Raw genomic sequence first — 24,951 nt, 5'->3', positions numbered from 1 at the left:
AAGCCCCAGCGAAAAATTTCGGAAGCATAAAGAGATCGACCTAAGATACGACTTCACCAGACCTCAACGATTTCTGTAAAATAGGCGTGCTTTAAAAAAGGTTTGTTTAATCGCGCGGGCCTATTGAACCCAAAGCGCGCGCACGTGGGTTAATGCAAATTATAATTCTGAGACCATTGCAAAATTTCAAATCTGTCCTTCTTGCTTAATTGATTAATGATGCAAATCTGTCCTTCTTGCTTCTTGCCATCTCACCACATTGTACCTGTGGTGAGATGGGCACCCCAGATCATTATGTTACCCAATGCCCGCTTACAGCAGATCTGCATCTGCAAATTCTAACTACAAACACGCAGGCTTTCTGCAGATTTATGGTTAAAGACAACGTACTGTCCGAAAAATCAACAAGATAGTTGATAAACTCATGAACTTGGGAACAGACTTATGTCTAATCTAAAGCAAACGTGCTAAGATATGATATGCAAATGCAAGGTGGAGTGTGCAGCGCCATTTACCATGTATCACGAATCATGTAAATTAAAAATCATTAATGTAATAAGTAGTTGCGAAGTTTATGTAATGTTAAGGTAAGGCGTTATTTCATCTTGTCAATCTGATGTGCAGAATATAATGTAATGTGTAAACCATGTATCGCAATATATAATGTAATATGTAGTGTAGTATGTACTGATAAACGAAGTAAGCACTATCTTGTTAATTTAATACGTAGTACATTATCAAATACGTAAGCCAAGTATCGTAATATGTAAAGTAATCGTAATAGTGTCATATGTATCATAATATATAATGTAACATGTAATGCCATCGTAATAGTGTCATATGTATCATAATAAATAATGTAATATGTAATGTAATCATAATAGTGTCATATGTATCATAATGTATATTGTAATACGTAATGTAATCGTAATAGTGCCATATATATCATAATATATAATGTAATCGTAATAGTGTCATATATTTCGTAATATGTAATGTAATCGTAAAAGTATCATATGTATTATAATATATATTGTAATCGTAATAGTGTCACATATATCAAAATATATAATGTAATATGTAATGTAATCGAGGTGCTACTTTGGTAGACGGTTGCACGGATTTTTGGCGATTTACGTTGGCGCAATTGTTGGCGAGATTTTTAAAATCGTCAGCCATCTTGAAAACTGTTTTTACGCATTGTAAAGTATTCGAAACTTTAAAAAAATAAATATCGTTAAAAGTAATGGATTAATTTTTTGTTGAAAATGTCGTTTTTTAGGATGGCAGGCAAGTGTAAATAAATACATTTACTATGAGTATAAAATACTAAAGTAAGGCTATTATTGCTTTCATATAGCAAAAAAGAGAATAAAAACACCGCTATAAAAATATTGTGCCAACGTTTAATTAGATTAAAATATTACTGAAATTGAATATCGAATTAAAAACCATCCTACCAACATTTAAAAGAATTATAATATTACTAAATTGAGATACTTTAAAATACGTTATATAAAATATAATTAACATTAAAACATATGTGACAATAATTATCTCAGCAATTTTTGAAAATAGTATATTAATTTTTTAACAAAAATTGAAGTATACAATTATAAAATAAAAGAAAAATATGTACTTACATTTTTTTGAGTAATTTAACCTCTTGTTTATTGATAAGTACCACAAAAAAAATCGAAATCATAATTGAATCGGCTCTTTTAACCATCTTCATCTGTTATCCACATATCTCGCACTTCATTGAAGAAGCAATTAGCGAGATTTCCTCCAAAAATTTAAAATAAATTTCCTCTGACGCTATTAACAATTTATAAATAAATCTTTGATTAGGAAAGACAAGTTGGCCAAAATAAGGTCTCAAAGGGCAATTTTTTTATTCCAATACCAATAATTCTTGGTCATTACCAATAACAACATTCATCTTCGAAACGGAGATATCCATTCCATTTAAAATCTGACGAATTCGAATAGATGAATAATAAAATTATAAAATGGCGCGGTAATGCACAAATATTCAGTAACCAAACAGGGAGCTGATTACATCACGCATAGAATTAAAATTATTTAAATAATCATTCATAATAAAATCATTTTTAAAACAAATGCAAAATTAAATTGTATTTTAATATTCAATAGCCATAAATAATGTTTAAAACATTAGATTAAATTTATAGATATTAATAAAACCAATTACTTTTTTTAGTAAGGTGACGTCATTTATTACATCATCAACAATATAAAATTATATAAAATATTATAAACAACAAAATTTTTATTTCAAATAAAAATGTAAAATTAAACTGATATTTTATATTTAGAAGCCATGAATAATATTTAAAACACGAAAGTTATGCATAATAAAACGCATTATTTTTTTAATAAAATGACAACAAAGTGTCGGTTACCATAAATAACTTATCCAGCAATGGGTTTACCATAAGTTGTATTACTCGCCAAAAAATCGCCGTCTACCAAAGTAACACCGTAATCGTAATAGTGTCATATGTATCATAATATATAATGTAATCGTAATAGTGTCATATATATCATAATATAAAATGTAATATGTAGTGTAATCGTAATAGTGTCATATATATCATAATATAAAATGTAATATGTAGTGTAATCGTAATAGTGTCATATATATCATAATATATAATGTAATATGTAATGTAATCGTAATAGTGTCATATGTATCATAATATATAATGTAATCGTAATAATGTCATATATATCAGAATATATAATGTAATATGTAATGTAATCGTAATAGTGTAATATGTATCATAATATATAATGTAATATGTAATATAATCGTAATAGTGTCATATGTATCATAATATGTAATGTAATATGTAATGTAGTATGTAATCTAGTATGTACTGATTAATAAGCAACAGGACACGCAATGCAAAGCTCAACTGAAACAATGTGAATGCAAACTGTATAATAGTATTATGCATAACGATGTAGGCAGTGTATCGAGTAACGGGTACAATTAGCATGGTCCAGATGACAATTCAATATGCATCCAGTGTATAAAGCCTATCATGTGTACAATTTATCCTGTTTAATGCAATGCCTGTGTATAACTAATTTCCTGTGAATAATTTAACCCGTATCGTGCTTATAACCCACTACTGCGTATAATGTTTCTATGTATCATTAATTTCCCTGTATATAATGTAATGCGTACCCAGTGTATAATGATAATATAATGCGTATCCTGTGTCTAATGCGAATTCTGTGCAAAATAACCCTTTTATAATGTACCAATATAGGGTTTATTAGGAAAGAATTTTAATGTAATAAGTTGATGTGAAGTTAATGTAATGTTAGGGTAAGGTATTAATTTGATATGTAGTGTATAATGCAATGGGTAAGTCATGTATAGTAATATATAATGTAATATGAAATGTAAGATAAAGGTGGACGTGGTGCTGTACTGATTAACCCAAATGGTAAAGCGACAGTGCCCACGTTCTCCGTCGCTTATCGCTTATCGCTTGCTTAGTTCTAAAATGAGTGCAGATCTCTGGAATATCAGTTTCAACAACATCATTGCCTATCCATGGCCATATCACTCAAAAATTTTAGCTTTTGCAGATGATGTAGCTTTATTACAAGTGGCCGTACCAGAGATATTTTACAGAATAATTGCAACGAAACACTCCAGTTATTTAACGAACTTTGCAAAATTCAAAAACTACAAATTTCACATAGTAAGTCTCAAGTCTTAGTGATCCATAAACCAGGGAAAAATATAACTAAAGCTTTATCTCTAAAAATTAACAATTAAAAGATCAAATCTGTGAATACAATCAAGTACCTCGGTTTAACAATCGATAAGAAATTCTCCTGGATTCCTCATCTACAAAATATTAAACTTCATACAACATCAATAGCTAACTGCCTACGACATATGATGGATATAACTGGGGCTTAAATCCCCATATAACACGTATTTTTCTAAAAGCAGTCATCTCAAAAATGGTAAATTACGAAGCCGGAATTTGGGCATAACCAATGACAGTGAGAAAGATCAAATGTTTAAATTCAATTCAAAGGCCTTTTACTCTTTGCATTACTCCGTATCGCAACTTCAGATATAGCACTTGATACTTTAGCTGGTACTCTTCCATTATCAATCAGTGCAGAAATGGAAAGCGCCTATATGAAAGTCCTTCAGCTTAACCAAGCCGCAGAATTCAACAACCAAACCTTTTGGCCATCCAACTATGAAAAGAAAATTAACTCCAATCTTATCCATGCAGCGCTTTTCTTCACCAAAATAATATTCCCCACGTCTGAAGAAAATTCAAGTTTATCTCCAATTGCTTATACTGATGGATCAAAAATTGAAGGAAAAGTTGGTTCCGCAGTCTTTTTTCAAATTACCCCCTCAAATATCATCAAATGAAAAGACCATATCCATAATAATAATAGTGTTTTCCAAGCGGAATTGCCAGCTGTAAAACCAGCGATTGAAATAGCCATTCTAAAAAATCTCAACGAATTTCGCATAAAATCTGACTCCCAAGCAGCTATTCTAGCTATTAAGAATCCCTTACCTTCCTCTCCATTGGTATCTGGCATAAATTATCTTCTTGGCAAAATTCCAAACTACAAAATTCAAATTTCATGGATCAAAGGACATAGTGGCCGTTTTGGTAATGATCAGGCAGATGAAGCCAAAAAAGCAGCTATTAATCAAGATGGTACTCAAATCATTATTCCGTGGCCTCGCTCAAATAACCCGTACCAACTAAAACAACTTGCTTCAAAATCTTGGCAAGATTTGTGGAACAATGCTCCACAGGGAAGACGCACATATAACTTGACCCCCAATGTAAGCTTCGCATCTCTGTACTCGAATCCTTCACTAAATTATTTTATAACAGGACATGGACCCTTCATCACATATTTCTACGCAAGAAATTTGGCAAATTCTGATATCTGTATATGTGGGGAACATGGAACTCCTGATCATTACACTTTCTCATGCCCCTTAACTGAGGATATTCACATTAAATCCCCAAGAACTGATCTCTTGGCATTTCAAAGGTTTTTAATTAAAGATAATCATCAATATCCAAAGTTTTAGAAAATTATGCAACGACTCTCTTCCTACGGTTTACATCTCTGTCGAGTGAAAGTTTACATACTGCTTAGTGAACTTTTACATGCTGTGATTATGGACAAAATGGCTCCGCTCGCGAACTTTATAAACTGCAATAAACCAATATATCTGAAAACCCATGGACACCCACATCTTTAGCATTATTATTATAATTCATTTTAACATTGCACTGCCAGTACTAATTATCATAATCTCATTATGTTTATGTTTTTGTTAATTATGTTTATCTCCTATTTTTGTTGCTCCAAATCAGATGTTCAATTTATCTTGTGAATCTCAAATTGTATTCCGATTATTTTGTAATCTACTTATGTCCTACATCATTATTTTTAATAAATATTGGATCGGGGCGTACTGTGGGATTGCACAATGTACCATAATAGGCAAACTCTAGACCTTTTGGAAAGCTTCAGTCTATGTAAATTCCTATAAAACTTGCAATCCTCCTTTTTACTTCCTTGTACGAAGTAAAAAGGAAGTATTGTAATGGCGAAAAGTTTCAGGCAGCATATTTCAACGAAAATATCCATTTTGACCGCTATCGAATGCAATTTAACGATGTTTTTGCGTGATATCTGTTCGTAAGGACAGAATAAAATACTCTTTTCCTTCAAAAAAATTATAAAACTGCTTTAAAATTAATTTTGAAGAGAATTTTTCGTGGCGTCTGTACGAACGTAAGTACGTACGTGCGTGCACACGTACGTATCTCTCCTAACTCAAAAACGAGTAGCCTCAGAACGTTGAAATTTCGTATACAGGAGTAACATGTAGATGTGCACCTCGTGTTTTGGTTGTAATCAGCCACACCAAACGTATATAAATATATTTATATATATATCCACTCTGTTACCCGACTCAGTGTTCTCAGTTTCTTTACTCTTATATGTTTGTAAATGTACATTTTTTGCTTTAAAAATGGTTGTATTATGTTGTTTTTATCTTCCGGTTAAGGTTTCTATGCCTTTAGTATGCAATACTTTTAGAATTATCAACAATTTTAAAGTTGTCTAAGTGCCGATAAGCCTTTTTTTATGGCGGCCATTGATGTTTACATTTGAAACTGGAGACTAGTGGATTTGTTGCTAATCCAGAGAAACTTAGCTTTGCAACAACAAAGATAACGCATTCATTTATTATTGCCAATTAAATCATGCTTAATTCTTTCTGGAATTTTTTCGAGGAAATAAATGTTTGAGATTTACTTCGTAATTTTTAATATAGATATTTTGAGTTTTTATGTATTTTTGCCTTCTCGCGAAGTGAGATCTGAATTAATTAAATGAGAAATACTCAATCGTCTGTGAAAAACTGTTTCTTTTTTGTTTTGTTTGCTTAATTTCTTTTATGCATCATTCCAGCTTTATTACAGTATTTGAATAGAACATGGGGCAACGATTAGATAATTCTATTCTTTAAATGATATAAATTTTGTGCATTATGAGTTATAATATGAACGAAATATATAAGTTCAGTGTTATATAATTATTGGATTATATAACAGTTAACTTAGTTTCCGTTATATAATTATTATATAAGTTAACTGTCATATAATTATTAATACTGTTTAGTGAATCTAGCGCCAGAGTGTCTCTATGATAAACAAATACTAGATTGAATTTTAAAGAATGCATTTATTCTATTGTGGTTTATGCGCTGTCGGCGAAGTAGATTTAATTCAATCCAATCAATTTAAATGAAATGCAAGAAAATATGCGTATAATTTAATATTCCGTACAAGGAAGTCATGTGGTGTACACATCAGATTTTTTTAAGAGTTAGTATGGGAAGGCATTACCAGTTGACCTATGGTACATCGTTGTTGCCCCCATACTTTTACCTTTACCTTTACCTTGCTTAATTCTAAATAAAACCAATGGAAGTAAAATAGAAATAGATTTTCTGGAGCTACGAATAATGTACTACAATAGAATGATTCCTTTTGATAAAAGAAGAGATACTAACTTTACCAGTATTAAAATATTTAACTGGCATACATGCGTTTTCAGAAAAGCAATTAGTAATACGATTTTTAAACAAATAAGTAGAATAAAAAATATTTGTACGGAAGTAGATTACTTACATGATGAACTAAATTTGTTTACTAAAATTCTAACGAATTATAAAATTCCCACTAAATTTATTAAAATTTTTCCTTAAAAAGCTGGAGCTAACTATCAAATTAGAACTTTAATATAATAACGTAATGATCACATTACCTTAAACCGATAGAAGGAAAAATCAAATTTCATTTGGGTAACTAAATTAATAGTAATAAACAGTATATTATCCAAACCTCTCACCTACTAAATCTAAATTTACTCTCTTTGTGAGAATATAAAATTATCGGATTTCACATCACTTCAGAGTATTAAATACTGCACATTGTGATCCTTCACAATGATTTTCGTTATATAATAAAAATCTACTTAGTACATAACGCTAGTTAAATATTATAATATCTTTGTGATTTTGATGTTTCAAAAGAATATTTTGAGCATTACATTACATGATAATTTCGCAATTGTTCCACATTTTGCAACACATTTAACCGAATTTAATTTCTGAATGAACTAATAATACTTCAAATATATAAAATGTATTTTATGAGAAAGTATTGGGTGTCTGTTCTTATTTTATTTGTCTTACAGATTATTCCTATGTTTCCAGGATAGTCTGTGCATCGTACGGCTAAATTGAAAATAACTGCTATGTTTCCGACCGTAATCCTGATTCTTATTCAGGTGGGTGAAATTTCTGTTCTCGTTTTAAGTGAAAATGCAATGTATTTGATATTTATTCTGTGTAACTATATTACAATAGCAGTGCAATTCAATTACAATCTCTAGATCTAGAAATTGAAGATTATTTCTGAAAAGAATTATGAATTAAATGGAAATATTTGGAATTTTATATTGCATACATGTTTGCTATTCTAACAGCATACAGGTGTTAATACAAAACCGTTTAAATTTTTTCTGAATAGTTTTCTATTACTATTTTGTTCATTCGTCTCGGAGGTATAAATGGTATCAGAATTACAACAAACTATAGGATGAATTTCCTTGTTCAGAGATATGTAAATGCTTTTGTATATAGTAACAAACTTGAATGAGAAAAGTCTGTTAAAAGATAAATTCTTATCTAAATGAGTTATTTCATAAATCCATTATAATAATATTCAATATTATACTCTTAACAATGGATCTTGAAAATTTACGATGTTGAAAATGGGTTTAAGATGTTGCGATAGCTACAATAAATTGATGCAATATTATACTAAAGCTTATGCAAATACATTACGTTCCATATAATATTTTCCGTTATTGTCAAAGAGCATTAAAAATATTTTATGGAATTCAGGATTTTAAACTATTTCCCGCTTTAGAATTACTTTAAGAAAAATTTTTAAAAATTATTCTTTTGAAAACGCTGAAACAGAAATCCGCCTGATATTTTCTTCTAACAAAATATTTCTTCATATTGTCCATTTATATATGTATAATATACATATATTTCCAATTAAGAAGTGTTTCATACATTGCTTGTTTTCATTTATATTTAAAATACTTTGTTCATGGAAATTATTGTAATTCGGCAGTTATGTTAATGATTCTTACTCAGATTTAATCAATAAATAAAATACATAAGAAGTTTCAGCAGAATTATAAAAAAATGAATTTTTATCTTACACATGTGAGCTAATCCGTATTACTTCACATTAAAATTTACTTCATTCTTTGCATATGAGACTTAGAATTAGAATTAGCATATATAAAGATAAGTTACAGACTAAAATATATATATGTAAACGTTTATTCACCTGTAATGATTAATGTTTAGGAATTTGTATGAATATAACTTCTCAAAAGTAAAAAGCGTCATAAGCTAATTGAAGATTTTAAGCTTTATTCATAATTTGGGGTAATAGGTTAATTAATTTTAAGCTCTTCATAATTTTGAAATAAGAAATAGAAACATTTCTTCAGCAATATTTTGAGCAATATGTGAAGTTAAAAAACAATAGCCTGAGAGTATTTTATGGTATCTTAATTTTTGGATATTATGCATTGCAAAGAAAGGTGAATAATTTTCATGTAAGATAAATTAAATTCACATTTTTTTTCTTATTTCAATGTATATTAAAATTTATTATTCGATTTTTTGTACATATTATGCTCAAGTAGACAAACGACCACTAATATCAATTCACAAGCTGTATTAAATTATTAATTTATAAAGTAGCATTTTAAGAAGTTAAATCTAGCAGATTGTAATACAGATTTACTGAGACATATATATATATGACCAGCTGTTTTAACATTTTCAAATTTTCATGATTATAAAGTTTTTCAGGAAGTATTTTAATAACTTAATTTTCCTACTATTATGATTATTTAATGGAAAATTTAGCTTACAATTTACATTATTATATGGTCTAATCTTGTGAATGAAAGCTGTGAATAAGCATAATTTGTTTTCGAAAATTAAAATATGTGTACCAAATTCAGAATAAAATTAAACATTTTTGATTTCTCAAATCGAATTTTGAAAATTTCTGAAATATTTATTCAAAGTTTTAAGTACCTGAAAGACTTTATCTTTTATTCCGAAACCAAGTTTTCAGTTCGAATTTCTTGCTATTCCAGTTTTTATATATAAATTGCATAGATTTCTTTATTTGTATGACTTACTACATATAGATAAAGGAAAAAAAACATGTTTCTGTAAAATTAAATATATTCTATGTATTTAAAGTAATTTCATATCAGAAGTACTGTGAGGAAGTGATAGTGTTAAGTATTTCAGAATGTTAAATATTATAACATGACACCGAATTTCCAATATTTTAATGTGGATATAATTTTTTGAAATATATATTTAATGTATTTGAAATATATATTATTAGATTTGGAAAGAAAAACTATGTGTCCAAACAATGAAGATATAATTATCCTAAAATAGTGCTTTTTATTTCAGTGATAGTCTACTTTGATTCATAATCTTCTTCATCACCAATAAATGGTTTTATAAGTACATAGGTAGCAAATTTAAAGCAGATATTTAAAATCACAGTAGCATTTTGACTTTTTATGTATTTTGCCTTGCCGCGAAGTGAGAAAATATATTTAATGAGAAATCTGTCTCTAATGAAATTCGAGGAAATAAGTAAATAAAATGCAACAAAAAACGAGTACAATTTAAAATTCTACGCAAGGAAGTCATGCGGTGTCCGCATCGCATTTTTTCATTGTGAAACGAGTTACCAAATATGTGCGTAAAAAGTGCTCACATGCAAAATGGTTAATATCAGACCAAATTCAGGTACTGCATCTTTTACATTTCGTTTTAAAAATATATCCATGGAACACTAAAAAATCTTCAGACCTTCTGATATTTTTGAAGACACTCGCGAAATGCCTCTATTAATGTCTGGCCGTAATATCTGAATTGTTTGAAAACTTTGATATTAGATCCATATTAAATAAGTGAGGACACTGGAGTCAGAGAACAAAAATATGGACAATACGATGCCCGTGACCTGACAGAGACTGGATTTTATAAGTTTCTTTCTTCAGAAGCCATTTGCTTAAAATTCGACATTTTGTCGAATGCTCAAAAGATATTTTAACTTCGTTCGCACTACAACACGAACTTTGCTGTCCAGGATGATTATCAGTTCATACATTTCTTCCATGAACAGTAGGCTTTTTAACAACCAAATCTATGTAAATCAACTTTCGCGTGGGTAATATGAATTCACCTCCAGAATTTTTAACACAGAAATGTATGGAAAACTAAGCGTAAAATATTTCTGATGTATATGTTACGGTGAAACACCGAAATCTGGAGAATGTCGACTTTCACCGGTGAATGCCAACATTCACCTAATCGCTTGGTGTATGACCGAAATATTTTCAAAATATTCTTATTTCTGACTTACACCGGTCAATGTCGACACTCACCATGTACGAATGGTGAATGTTGAACATATAACAATATTATATTTTCTTCTCCGTAATTGAGTCGCGAAAAAACGCACTTGAAACTTAAAATAAAAACTCAAGAATATAAGAACTTAAAACACACAGTACATTCAAAATGAGAAAGGAAAAAAAATAAAAGCTAAAAACTTACTACATTATGTGATTCAAATCTTATTTATTGCAACAACGTAAATTATTATATGGCGCTTTGAATTGCACAAGAGGCCCTTGCTTTTACAACTGCATTTATTTGTGGAATACTTCCTTTTGCAATGACAGTATGTACATAGACTCCTCTCTTTTCGACCTACACCAGAGCATATCTGTCATTGTCAACATACACCGTTGAGGGCCCGAATGTGCAAGAATGTAACCGACGTATTTGGTGAATGTTGACGTTCTCCGGTGAAAGTCGACATTATCCAATCTCGGTCTTTCACGGTAACATATGTTTACGAAATATATTAAACCACAGTGTAAAAAAATGTCGACTGTTTCATAAAATGAAAATCGTAAAAATGAAAATGAAAATCGTAAAACTTTTAAAAATGCTTTCCAAGACACAACGATTTCGCAGATTCTTGGTTTTAGCTTGATGAAAGGAATAAATATTGTTGCATGCGTACGGGTTCGTAATAGATTGAATGTTCAAGTCCGATAAAAGGTTAATAAAATTTATTCTTATCAAAAGAAATATAGCAGAACGATGGAATTTCCCTCAGAGACACTTGCATAAGTGTCCAAATATCACGCAAAATTACACTTTAAACTAGTACTAAAAATGTTAAAATACAACGCAGTGCAAAGCATTATCTGAAGAGAAAGCTAACTCATTTATCTCAGTTCGCGTGGAGCTAAAAATCACAACAGTGACAAAGCAACTAACTAAAAGAACTACAACTGAGCTTATATGTCCCTCTCTTCGGTCCTAAAAATTTTTAACCGGCCGTGCGAGATTTCTGCTTCTCGGAATTTCTGGAAAGGAATAGTATGTGATTAAGGTTACAGTCAAAACAGTAGTCAATTACATTTATTTAATGTAAAACGCACGTGCTTCTGTATTGTTACCTTGCCGGCGCAGCTTTCTCTTAAAATTTGTCTCGCGCTGCGTTGCACGGAGAAACACAATAATTCTAATTATAATTCTACTAAAAATATCTAACTTAATACAAAATTCTTAACAATATATAAAAAATCTGAAAGCTTCCAGATTTTACTTTACGCCCAAAGGCAATTTTTTTAACCTTCTGTGTGTTACCTTCATTTATTCATTTATTAAATGTTCTTTGCACTTAAACCATAAAATTCAATTCAACAGCGATATCGCAAAATAATTTTTAAATGAGCATATCTTTAGAACTTCCGATACACAGTCTTGCGCGCTGGATATAATTTTTTTTTTCTTTTCCGTAGAGTTTTGTATTGCTCGCATTGAAATCATTGAGTTTGTTAATCAAAAATTCGTTGAAGTGTTACAAAATGTGAAATCGATAATAAAACAGCTTCCAAATTCTAATTAGGGCCATTAGAATAGGTCCATATTCATTATTGAATACGAATTCAATTATACTACCAATTACATTACCAATTCGTTATTCAATTACACTACCAATTACATTACCAATTCGTTATTCAATTACACTACGTTATTCAAAATTGGATGGCTCTAGGTACCATTGTTTTACCACAATGCGAGAAACATTCATACATTTATACAGATTCTTCATTATTTAATTTCTTTAAATATAACACAGGTTTCTAATATTTGGTGGGAACAATTTGAAAAGTAAACCGATATTTAAAGTTTTCAATGCAAAACACCAAAACGAAATTAATAGTCCTTATGGGCTAACGCCCTTTGGGATAATATGCAAGAACTTGCCGTTGATTAGACTTCATTCATTCAAAAGTATTGACGACTTAATAGTAAATTTTTAGACTGATATTATAAAGTATTTCTCCCGCCATCTTAGCATGCCTTCGTGGTGTAGTGATTAGCACGCTCGAAGCGTATTCGAGAGGTCCGCGGTTCGAGTTCCGGCGAAGGCGTTGCTCATTTTTCATCTCTCTCTCAGCATCAAAAATCCTAATGTCTCCACAATGGCGTCAGAACTAAAAGTTGGTGAATCATGATTCTTCCCCACCAGGATTTGGCGATTGAATCCCCTAAAACTCCAGTCGCCCTTTAAAAGGGGGAATCTATGAGGTATTTCTCCCGCCTTCTTAGCATGTGTTTGTAGTGTGGTGGTCAGCACCCTCCACGCGAATTCGAGAGGTCCGGGGTTCGAGTCCCGGCGAGAACATTGCTCTTTTTTATATTTTTTGCTTCGAAATAACCTATGTCTGTACAGTGGCGCGCGAACTAAAATGATGATTCTCCACCACCCGGACTTTGGGATTGCCCTAATCCCCAGTCGCCCTTTAAAAGGGGGATATGTAAGGTATTTCTCCAGCCTTCGTGGTGTAGTGGTCAGCACGCTCGATGCGTATTCGAGAGGCCCATGGTTAGAGTCCCGGCAAAGCCGTTGCCCATTTTCACCTCTCTCAGCATCAAAAATCCTAATGTCTCTACAATATTTATTTCAAATAATTCTGTTCTTCCTACAGAGTTAAGCAGAAAAGATTGGTTTAGTTTAGTTTATGTGATTACAGCAGAATCTCGAGGGCTATCTGCGTAAGGGAAGGAGGGAAGCTTTTATGGAAGAATTTCAAAGGGAAACTGGTTTGTATACACGTTACACGTGGGCACGAAAACGCCCATGCAGCCTGCCCGTTCGTAGTACTCGGACTGAACTACCAGTGTTCAGCGATTTTTACCTCTCGGCCGCTGGTGGGTCCACAAAAATAGACAAGGAAGTATTTTCACTTTACATAATCAGCGGACCAAAGTGGTCTTTAATAATTCAACTTAAGAGTGGGGAATTTTATTTCCTTTTGCCGCCGCCATCAGAGAAAAGGTAAAAGATTTATAAAATAAATCAAATAATGGATGCTTCTGCTTCTAGCTTTAGACGGTAACTGAATCATACTTAAATAAGAAATACAATTCTTTAATGTTTTTAAATAATATTTAATTTGATAAAATGTTGTGATAATGAACACCAATGACGTAAATCTACCGTAGTCTGAGTTTCCCCTAGGTATTATAAGCTGCCAGTATTATCATTTATTGCGTTTCACCAATGAAATAAATACTGCGTAATTGGCTTGTATTGCCAATTTTTTTATTATTATTATTTTGTCTGCTTTTTCTCATGTGAATTGATTCTAACATTACTTTGCATATTTTACTTAAGAACTCACGTTAAATAACGCCGCGCTTTGAAGGTTGATTTGAATAAAATATTCTTAGACACATTACCTAAATTAATTATATCTCAGATATATTTCTAAATTAAATTATAAAAAAATTATGCACTGGAGAGCAAAGTAAATTTTACAAAATAAAGCATTGTTTTCGAATAGTTTTGATTTTAAGCTCTTGGCCTTCGGTTAAGAAACTGTTAATTTTCTGCTGAACCTTATAAGTAGAAGATACCACACACATGTATCAAAAAATGTTGTGAAACATCATATTTCCAATTGATAAAAAAGTTTAATTTCTATTTAATATAGATCCTTTTAATATGCCGAGTTAAACTGCAGTTGTTTCAGCCTCAGGTTCCGTTTGATAAAACAATTTAGAATTAGACGTGCTCTGCTAGACAAATAACCAACATAAACTTCGTAAATATTCGTTTTTCTATTTCCTTTCAATTAACACAAATATTGCTATGTCAATTAAAGTTTCATAAAACTTCTAGAAAATATACTAGATTATATTTAAGGCATTTCTAATAATGATTCACATTTAATTTTGGAATCGAGAACCTTTATATACTTTGGAATATATAAAAACTGATTTATATATTTTGAGTCTTTATCTGTTACATGGATCACTTGTTAAGCTACAAGTGATTCACGTAACAGATAGGGATTCAAATCACCTGTTAAGCTACAAGGAGGAGATACTGGTACTTGCCTGAGGTCAGTTTCTAGGATTCTATGAAAAGGTAAAAATTGCTGAAATTTACGTCTTTGAAAACCGAAGCTTTCGCTAACTTGTATGCTGAAATACCGAACCACCCGAGATGGTTTTCGACAGTCACAGCAGTTTCCTCTCCTCCACGTCCATTAACGCACAAAGAAGAGTGATGATTTCAAATGACATCCTTTGTAATTCGAACAAATAAAGATAAGAAACCACAAATAAATCTTTGCAGGACAAGCTCTCTGGAATAAACTGATACAATATATTTGTGGAAACTGCACCTAGTACTGCATACCTTAAGGGAGGGAAGAAAACAACATCGGAATTTCGGCCGTTTGGGGCGGTTGTGATTGCTTGAATGATGGGCCGTCTGGGCTGTTATGGTCTGCAAAGAGTTAAGCAATGCTGGACGATAATCCGTTCAAATACTCCATTCGGAGCAAGAGTACAAACACAACGTGGCGCATACACCTTAACGCAGTCTTTTCTCGTAGCAACGATAATGAAGGTAGTAAAACACCTTCACCTCCATTTATCTATAACAGTTTTGAGTTCTCTAAACAGTAACTAGTTCTTTTTAGGGATAATATCTCCAAAACAACAGTGGCACTCGATGAACACTTTCGTTATAGAAGATCCGTCCTTTCCATCAAGTTAAATACCAGTCTGGAATAGTCTCTTTATTACTTATCGTAGAAAGTAAAAAATCAAACGTATCATAGCGCAATCCTTACATCCGAAAATAGGGACTAGGTTAGAACTGATAAGTTCAACGTTCTTTATTCCATAACTTGCTAAATAATGGTCCCGAGCACAGTTTCTGTTGATCACCATGTAGAGACATTAGGTATTTTTTTTCGGAAGGAGGAAAGATGAAAAATGAGCAACGCTCTCGCCGGGAATCGAACCACGGACCTCTGGAATACGCACCCTGCGTACAGACCACAACACTACGAAACCATACTAAGAAGTTGGGAGAAATACCTTATAACCATTCAAGGGGGCATACAATCGTATTTCTTCTCTCAAACATGTTGTAGATAGGAATATATCACATGGATCCTTGCACCATTTTAAAAGTCGGAAGCCGATGCTCTGAGTTTTCTAAGGCTGGAATTGGCTCATTTACGTTTTATTCATCTATTAGGCATTCATAAATAGCACTCATTAATTTTTCCTCTTTCCCGTGAGCAAACACCGTCAATCTTCAGCGCCTTTTTTCTTTTGCTGTATAACGCTCCATAAAAAATCTGGAGCACGCACTAAATAACAATTAGATTCAGTTGATCATATGAAATATCACGAGGCCACTACATCTTCAGTAAATTTTACTTCATCTCGTACGTTCTTGCGGGTCATCCTGACATTGCTCCTGTCTCTGCCTATTATTGCTTTCACAGCTTCCTATGTCATTTATCATTCTCACTTCTGCTTTTCATTTTTTTATCATTTTGCGATAGTTTTTAAAAGACACTTCACTTAGCTTTCTCCTTTCTTTTCTCTCATCTCTCTTCCTGTTTTCTCTCTTCTGAAATTAAATCGTTCGTTCTACTGCCAATTCTAGCTGCGTCAGAATTTTGTGTTTTTGCCCAAAAAGACCGGAAGCATAACTTTTTTGTCTAATTCATAATAATCACATTTTCCTAAAAATACCTCACCGTTAACAGACAAAACTAAAGTGTATTGTCCTAGCAACTCACCAAATGACTTCAAAAATCTGTAATCATTAGAAATTGCAAGATGATTAAGAAAGATTAAGATTGTAAAAAATGATTTTGCAAAACCATGCAAATTTCCTTAATTATTTAAACCTCTTCAAAACCTTGATTAGAAGAATATGTTTCCCTTTATTCGTTAGTGTAAAGAATGAAATTCTGTGATAATTTGTCGACAGTCAAACAACGTTAAATCACAAAATTTCAACGCTATACAAAGAACTGTTTAGTTCCTCCCATGCGTGCTTTCGTGTTGTAACTAGTAACACATCCGACTGGCAATCGTAAAATCCGAAGCTTGAATCTTGGTGAGAACGTAACTGATATCTCAAGACTAAAAATTGAAACTAAGTAATATGAATTTATAAGGGGGGAGAATAGACGGTATGCCATTAGATTTCTGAATAATATACTGGGTGCAGAATACTCGTGTCATCATCTTATCAAATGTAAGTTAAATCTTGATCTTAAATTAAAAATAGCTTTCAGCTTTGTTTGACTGAAATTTCTCTTAATCATATAATATACGAAAATAGAACTTGAGTATGTGAATATGAACCCCGTCAACGTATGCGCATAAAGCAGAGCCTCATTAACCGTCCCGTGGTACACTCAAATATTCTGCTTGCGTAAACTTAAGGTGAGCCGCAAATACCACATCATTCAAATTTAATTTCATCCTCGTCACTATCTGGTGCGTGAAGACGGTCATTGGATATACTCTATCAGCTCGCTTTAACGATCGCGCTCAATGATGCAATAAATCATAATTTATGCTTCATTATTGCCTTCAACGTACCTTTTCAGAGAATTTTACAGTTTAAGATACTAAAGGCAGTATTAAATATCGTCTTCTTTGTAATTGCGCCCAGTATAACACATATCTAGAAGAAATTATTTCGAAAAATCAGCGGTTTTTATTAATTTTTTTTTTTTTTATTTTGTGAGAAACAGGAATGATTTGCTTTTTATCTTAATCCAAGTCAATGCCCCTAAATAAATAATGTGAGCTGAAAGAATGGAATCAGAATAGAACTCATTACCCTGAACTTGAGCTATTCGAATTTTTGAATTTCGTTTCATGCTAAGTATATTTTAACTTTTTAAAGTAATTTATTTTGTAAATAGCATAAAAAACATAATATTAGCATAATTAAACATATATATTTAATTCCAATTATGGAATTTAAAAATTTTGAATATGGAACATATAATGGATACAGTTTTGGAACATGCAGTAATTAACTAGATTTACTGCTAGTCTAGATATCAAGGTGAGATTTCGAATTCTTCGTTAAGTATTTGTATATTTTTATTTGGTTGTATACCCTCCTCCATCTTTTCGGGCGTGCAATATCGGTCTATTCTGTGTGCTGCAACTGGAGTTTTAATGAAGAGACGATTAATAGGACAGATGGTTCACGCATTCATACTAAAGTCCTTAAGAGAAATATCGGGCCATTAAAAATCTATTGTAAACTGCTAGTTAAATTAAAACACGTTCACTGTCCCCATGGGAAGTTAAAGTAATCACTGAGATGCCAGATTTAAGAAGATTAACTTAATTGTTTGTAAAAGCATTATTGGTTGTAAGTAATTCGAGATATCAGAAAAAAATACAAATGATTTTGGTAAAAGAGCCAAGATCTTATAATTTCAATAAAAACAATAATTTTTAGCTTAAGAATGTAAAATTATAGAATAAGAATGATGTGTACACCACTTGACTTCATTCTACGGAATATTAAACTATACGCAGTTTTTCTTACATTTCATTTAAACTTATTGCATTAAATTAAATCTACTTCGTCAATAGCGCGTAAACCACATTAGCATAAACGCACTTTTTAAAATTCACAATATTTGTTTATAGTGACACTCTGGCGCTACGTTTCCGTAACAGCGTTGCATATCAATCATTTAACAACTCAGAATGCATAAAATTTATATCATCTGAAGAATTATCTAATCGTTGCCACATGTTCTATTCAAATATTATAATAAATCTAAGACGATGTATAAAATAAATAAAACAAACAGACAAAAAAAGAAACAGTTTTTCACAGACGATTCAGTATTTCTCATTCAATTAATTCAGTTCTCACTTCGCTACAAGGCTAAAATACATAAAACTCAAAATATCTGTATTAAAATTACGAAGTAAATCTTAAATACTTATTTCCTCGAATAAATTCCAGAATGGGTTAAGTATGACATAATTCACAATAATAAAAGAAGGCGGTATCCTTATTGTTGCGAAGCTTAATTTCTCTAGACTGGCAACAAATCCACTATTCTGCCAAGTTTCAAATGTAAACAAACATGGTCGCCATGGCAAAATAATTAGGCTTAAACGCACTTACACTACTTTTAAACTGTTGATACTACGACAAATATTCAATGCAGATTTACTATCTTCCTGTTACCTTAACCGGAAGATAAGAACAACATAATTCAATCATTTTTAAAGCAAAAAATGCACAACTTACATGCATATAAGAGTAAAGAAACTGAGATCACTGAGCCGGTTAACAGAGGGGATATATATATATATATAGATATATTTATATACGTTTGGTGAGGCCAATTGCAACCAAAATACGAAGTGCACATCTACATCTTATAGCAGTCCTATGTACAAAATTTCAACGTTCTGAGGTTACTCGTGTTTGAGTTATGCGAGATACGTACATACGTTCGTACAGGCGTCACCAAAAATTCTCTTCAGAATTCATTTTAAATCAGTTATATAATTTTGCTGGAGGGAAAAGAGTCCTTGATTCTGTCCTTACATACAGATGTCACGCAAAAACATCGTTAAATTGCATTCGATAGCGGTGAAAATGGATAATTTCGTTGAAGTATGATGCCTGGATCTTTTCGCGGTTACAATACTTCCGTTTGACTTCGTACAAGGAAATAAAAATAGCAAATTCTAAAACAAAAGCTTTGCAGAGCCCATAATACACTGGTGTGCAAAAATTAAGGACGAGACGGTTTTTTTCAATATAACTTTGTACAAAAGCTTTCCAAATCAACGCATTTAATACCGTAAGATCCCCAATACGTAAGGACACGAGTAATGCAAGCAACACTTACTAAAAGAGAAATCAGAGGGATAAAAAGACGCTTTATTGAAAAAGTAGCATGGAGCGCAATGCGACTGAACGCCTAAACATCCCTGTGATGGGTGTCCAGCAAGAAACATCTGGTCTTTAATAGGGGATATGATCTCCCCTGACAGCTAGGCAGGTTTCACAGCATCTTACCATGGTGAGAATGAGGGTGTCAATGAGTTGTTGAGGCATTGCTGCCCATTCGTCTTGCAGCGCCAATCGAAGCTCCGGAATCGTTACTGGTGGTAAGGTACGAGCTGCCAAGCGTCTGTCTAGAAAATCCAATACATGCTCGATGGGATTGAGATCCGGAGATCGTACCGGCCACTCCATACGTTCAATATCCTCCCTCTCTAAGAGCTGTTCGGTAGCTACTGTGCGATGACATGGTGCATTGTCGTCCATGAAAAGGAACTGCGGACCCATAGCGCCTCTAAAAAGACGCACATATGGAAGAAGAATCTCGTTACAATAACGGGTCCCGTTGACTGAACCTGCGTCGAAGATGTGAAGGTCTGTACGACTACCAAGCATGATGCCTCCCCAAACGAGAACACCGACACCTCCATACCTGTCCTTTCAATGATGTTCGAGGGATGATTGCGGTTCGCCGCTCTCTCCAGATGAGTTTGCGATGAGAATCGCTACTCAGACTGAATCTGCTCTCATCTGTAAAGAGTACTCGTCCCCATTCATTGTCTCTCCGATTCCGGTGTTCCCGGGACGACAGAGAACGCCTTTTCCGATGGGCAGGCGTTAGAGGTACACACCGTACAGGGCGTCGTGCAAACAGACCACCACCGTGCAGTCTTCTGGCCACGATAAAACGCGATATCGGTTGTCCAGTTGCCTGTATCGTGTGTCTAGCGATTTCTCCCGCTGTCTGCCGCCTGTTTCTTCAGGCCTGTAAGGCAATATACCGGTCATCTGCGGGTGTGGTTCCTCGTGGACGACCACTACTAAACCCCCCGGATAGCTGTTCCTGTAGTTTGAAATTGTCTCCAAAGTCGTGAAACGATGTTGTGAGCAATTCCGAAGTCTGCAGCCACACTTGTCACACTGCGGCCTTCTTCCAACTTCCCAATGATTCGACCTCGAGTAAAAGCATCCATATGTCGTCTAACAGATTGATTATTCGCCATTTCTTGCTGAGGCAGCAACTCGGTGTGATTTTAACTGCTGTACGGCGTGCAATCTCTTTGCCAGAAATACTGATCTTACACCGACAACATGCTTTATACTACTCAGACACTCCCCCATTACGTCTACCTGCATATCTGCACATTTGCTACCGTACATCATCTTACTTAGTCTCCTGATTGGTCTTTCCGTCTGCTCTGCCTCTTCGTTCAGCTGATATGCTAATTTTTCGACTTCGTGCTTAATTTTTGCACACCAGTGTAGATGGTGCAATTTATCCATGTTTGAATATTTTTCAATTAAAATTATCCAGCATTGCCACATACAAACGTAGTCATTTCTGAACTGCCCAAGACTTTTCTTTAACATTGTGTAGAAAGATATCCGAGACCCACCAGTGATGCTCGCAGCACAGAATGAAACATTTTTGAGACTCCCTGGTGATGCTTATGGCAGTGAAGGGGTTAATATGAATGAATAATTATGTACCTTCATCTCAATAAATTAGAGTGGCCTGAAATGTTCAGCGAATGTGCAATTTATCGAAATGTTCTACTGGGTCTAAAATGTGTTTCAAAAGACACGCACATGCAATGCCACAGCGACAAGCTATTCACAACGGTACGTATGCAAATTATTCCGAAGATATGGGTACATAATGCTTTACAGGATGGCATTTTGATAAAGAACAGTGTCTGCCCACTTGGTGGATATGAGTATGAAAATATATGAACAAAAGATTGCGTAAATGATCCATCCTATCTTTCGCTTCCATTTTCTCCTGATTTAGTGTACCTGAATCTATGGACTGTCTAAAACCATTTAGAAGCGTACTTAAATATTCGTGCTTATGTGTGTTCTTACTCTTCTTCATCGCTGGCCATAGGCATAATGTCTTTTATCTCTAAGGACAACAAGGACAACAATAGACAAATGGAACATTTATTGACCTCGTCTAAATTAAACAAATTTTCTCATTTTTAAGAGTATCTTTTATTTCATTTTCCACACGATTTAAAATATTTTCATTGTACTGCTTTGTAACTGTTCGAAAAACCTATCTCTGCAATTTCCTGTTCCACAGAATCCTAACGCTGTATGCTACTTTCCATCTCTCAAAATCTTGTGTCATCAAGAAGTTCTAGAAGATGCACCTTTTTTTAGAAGAATACCTTGACTGTAAATATGATATATATTCTTATCCCTCCTTTCGTATACCGCGAGCATATACCATCAAGTATTTATTTTTCAAAGTTTGCAAGTGATTTCTCACTTTCTACGCTTCTATAGTCTCCATTATTGTCAAAGGCATTATCCCCCCCTTTAACTATCTCAGAAAGTTCATAACATTCCAGAAATTTGGGCAATTTTCTGAAAGCTTCAGCTATATCAGTGTGTTACTATAGTTATAAACTAATAATTTTATTCTTATTACTTAAGTCCACTTGTCTGACGCAGTCAGCTCAAGCCCACAAAATTCCTTGTGGCAAGGAACGCAATATCACACCTGTCGTTGTCAACAGCCTTGAGCATCTTACTGTCTGTCTACGAGAAGAACAGTACCCGCCACAGTGTCTGGCGAGTGGCGGTCGCTATAGCCAGAGGGCTAGTATATTTCAAATAGGGGTGAACCAAAGGCTCCTTTATTGTTATTTTGTTTCTGGCGACTGTTGGATGAGGGAAAAACGTCTATCATTCGTCTTCAAGAAACCCCTATGGAAAATGGGCAAGGCTGTTTTCCACGGCAACAGACAGCTGCAGACTAACTGGTGAGAGCTTTTCTTCTGGTAGACACACTGTACAGGTGACAGCACGATTTAGCTCAATTCTGCCCCCCAGTTTTGATGGAGAGCATCCTGGGGGGACGGGTCCGAGAGTCCCGTCCCCTCGGACAACTTTTTGAAATCGGGAATCATGTATTTAATGTTTGACAATGCTATTTTACTTTATCGTAAAACTTAGAAATGTTCTATTAATAAACTCTAGGATTTGGAATGGAGCAGTAGCAACAACTTTCCAAATAAAGCAGATTTTCATCTTCAGCTTGCGAGACTGTTGCCACTCGGAAAAATTATCGTTTTTCCGAGGTTTTAGCTTTTTTTTCTTTTTAATTGAACGTCTACATTTTCTAGGACCCAGAAAAGAATCGCAGAAAGTTTGGCGACGATAGCTATAGTAGTGACTGATTTATTAGAGGACAAACACACAGACTTTCTTCTTTATATATATATATAGATCATTGGCATCAGTAACTATTTATTGACACTGTAAATTTAACTCTCTTGATACTTTTAAGTGTATTTAGAATGTAAACTGAAATTAAAAACAAACGCGTACTATTTTACCAGACTAAGAAAAATCAGATTGCAAAATTACTGAAAAATATAGGAAATATAGGAAAATATATTTGACAATAACGTAAAATCCCCATTTTGAGAAGACTAACTTTATTTACACTTTGTAATGACATTCACGACATCAAAATATGCTTATTTCCTCTCGAGTAAATTAAATAATGTTAAGTTAATTAGCATCCCGTTTTAACTGTATGTAAAGAGTTCTAAAGCTCTGATGATAAATCAATTATATTCATATTACTTTTATATATTCTTAACAAAATTGCTAACTTTATACGACTGGGTAGATAATTTTAACTGCTGATTCATCTTAATGTACGAACTACAAAAATAAACCCAGACATAGCAAAGAGAAAAAATAAACTCAAACTTCATTAAATTTTATTGCTCAGTTTTCTTTTACCAACAGTATTAACTATCTAGAAGAGAAAGGTTCATATTTTCTTGCGTGACGAACTCAGAACTCACCGATACAAAGAATCCAAAATTACTTGTAAGTAGCAATAAATAAAACCCGCTAAAAACAAATCGACTTTTACCAATTTCCTTATTCTTCCTAATGTTCAAATAGCGTGTTTGAAACTAACTACCAAATGGAAGTATTATTCTCATCAAGTTGTTTTCCAAACACATATGGAGAGGTTACACGGTATATGGAGTTAACCAGCTTCGATACTCATATTTTCCATACGCTGGACTAGCAAAAAGAGTAAAAGGATCCATATATAATAGAACAAAAAAGCGAATTTTTCGGAATTTAGAAAAGGTTTTGGTGAATTTATGCTTTCAGATCAATGTGGAAAAAATTTAGCATGCTTAATTTAGAAACTTCCAGTCTGAAGATTTAAGAATTTTTATTTCACAAGAGAATGAACCCTAATTACCATCTGAAAATCAACCAGTTGTACATCTGGGCGAAATTTAAGAATATGAGCTGAAACCAATCAGATTGTGTGGTGAAGGGGTGGAAGGCTTCCAGCTCTTGCACTTATATATCTATAGTTACACCTCAGTCTGTAATTTGAATTTCTAAGGGATTAAGATATTCTTTCCCTGTGCTCTTGTGACATAATAATAGAACATTGTTATGACAGTCTGAAAACCTCGAGTTCAAAACTGAGCAGTAACACCGTCCAAATGGGAAATTGTCAAAAAAAATTTTAAACTAACTCTTGAACTGAAAAAAAAATCGTTATCAAATTAGGATTGGTCGAATACCGGTCTTCTGACCATTCGTACTTCCACTCGTCCTTAGGCGATAGGAATAATAATACATAGACAATTTCACGGTGTGTTTCTTCACTCTCGTTTGCTCAATTTCTCTCTTCTCAACAAATTAAGATTAGTAATACATTTTCTGAAATCCTTTTAAAAATAACTGATAAAAAGTTGGGAATTGTTCCTAATTTTAACCCGGCATTACTCGCGCGAGAAAAGCGAACGGG

At 33.1% G+C, this 24,951-nt stretch overlaps 1 protein-coding gene across 3 annotated transcripts in view; it reads left to right on the top strand.

Moving 5' to 3' along the window:
* LOC118193720 (calcitonin gene-related peptide type 1 receptor-like) overlaps positions 1 to 24,951 on the top strand; it is a 666,801-nt gene that overhangs the window by 279,126 nt on the left and 362,724 nt on the right. For 2 of the 3 annotated variants that reach the window (XM_085825062.1, XM_085825064.1), the window contains exon 3: positions 7,813 to 7,905. In XM_085825062.1, the coding sequence (XP_085681188.1) occupies positions 7,873 to 7,905 (33 nt within the window). In that variant the 5' untranslated portion in view covers positions 7,813 to 7,872. The remainder of the gene's footprint in view (positions 1 to 7,812; positions 7,906 to 24,951) is intronic. The other variant, XM_085825063.1, reaches the window with a different exon arrangement.

The sequence above is a fragment of the Stegodyphus dumicola genome, chromosome 10 (assembly GCF_044657685.1).
Source record: "Stegodyphus dumicola isolate Sdum_Otavi_A_Nest chromosome 10, ASM4465768v1".
NCBI classification, from domain to species: domain Eukaryota; kingdom Metazoa; phylum Arthropoda; class Arachnida; order Araneae; family Eresidae; genus Stegodyphus; species Stegodyphus dumicola.
Note: the sequence above shows the minus strand (reverse complement) of the source record. Positions and strands in the feature narration are given on the sequence as shown.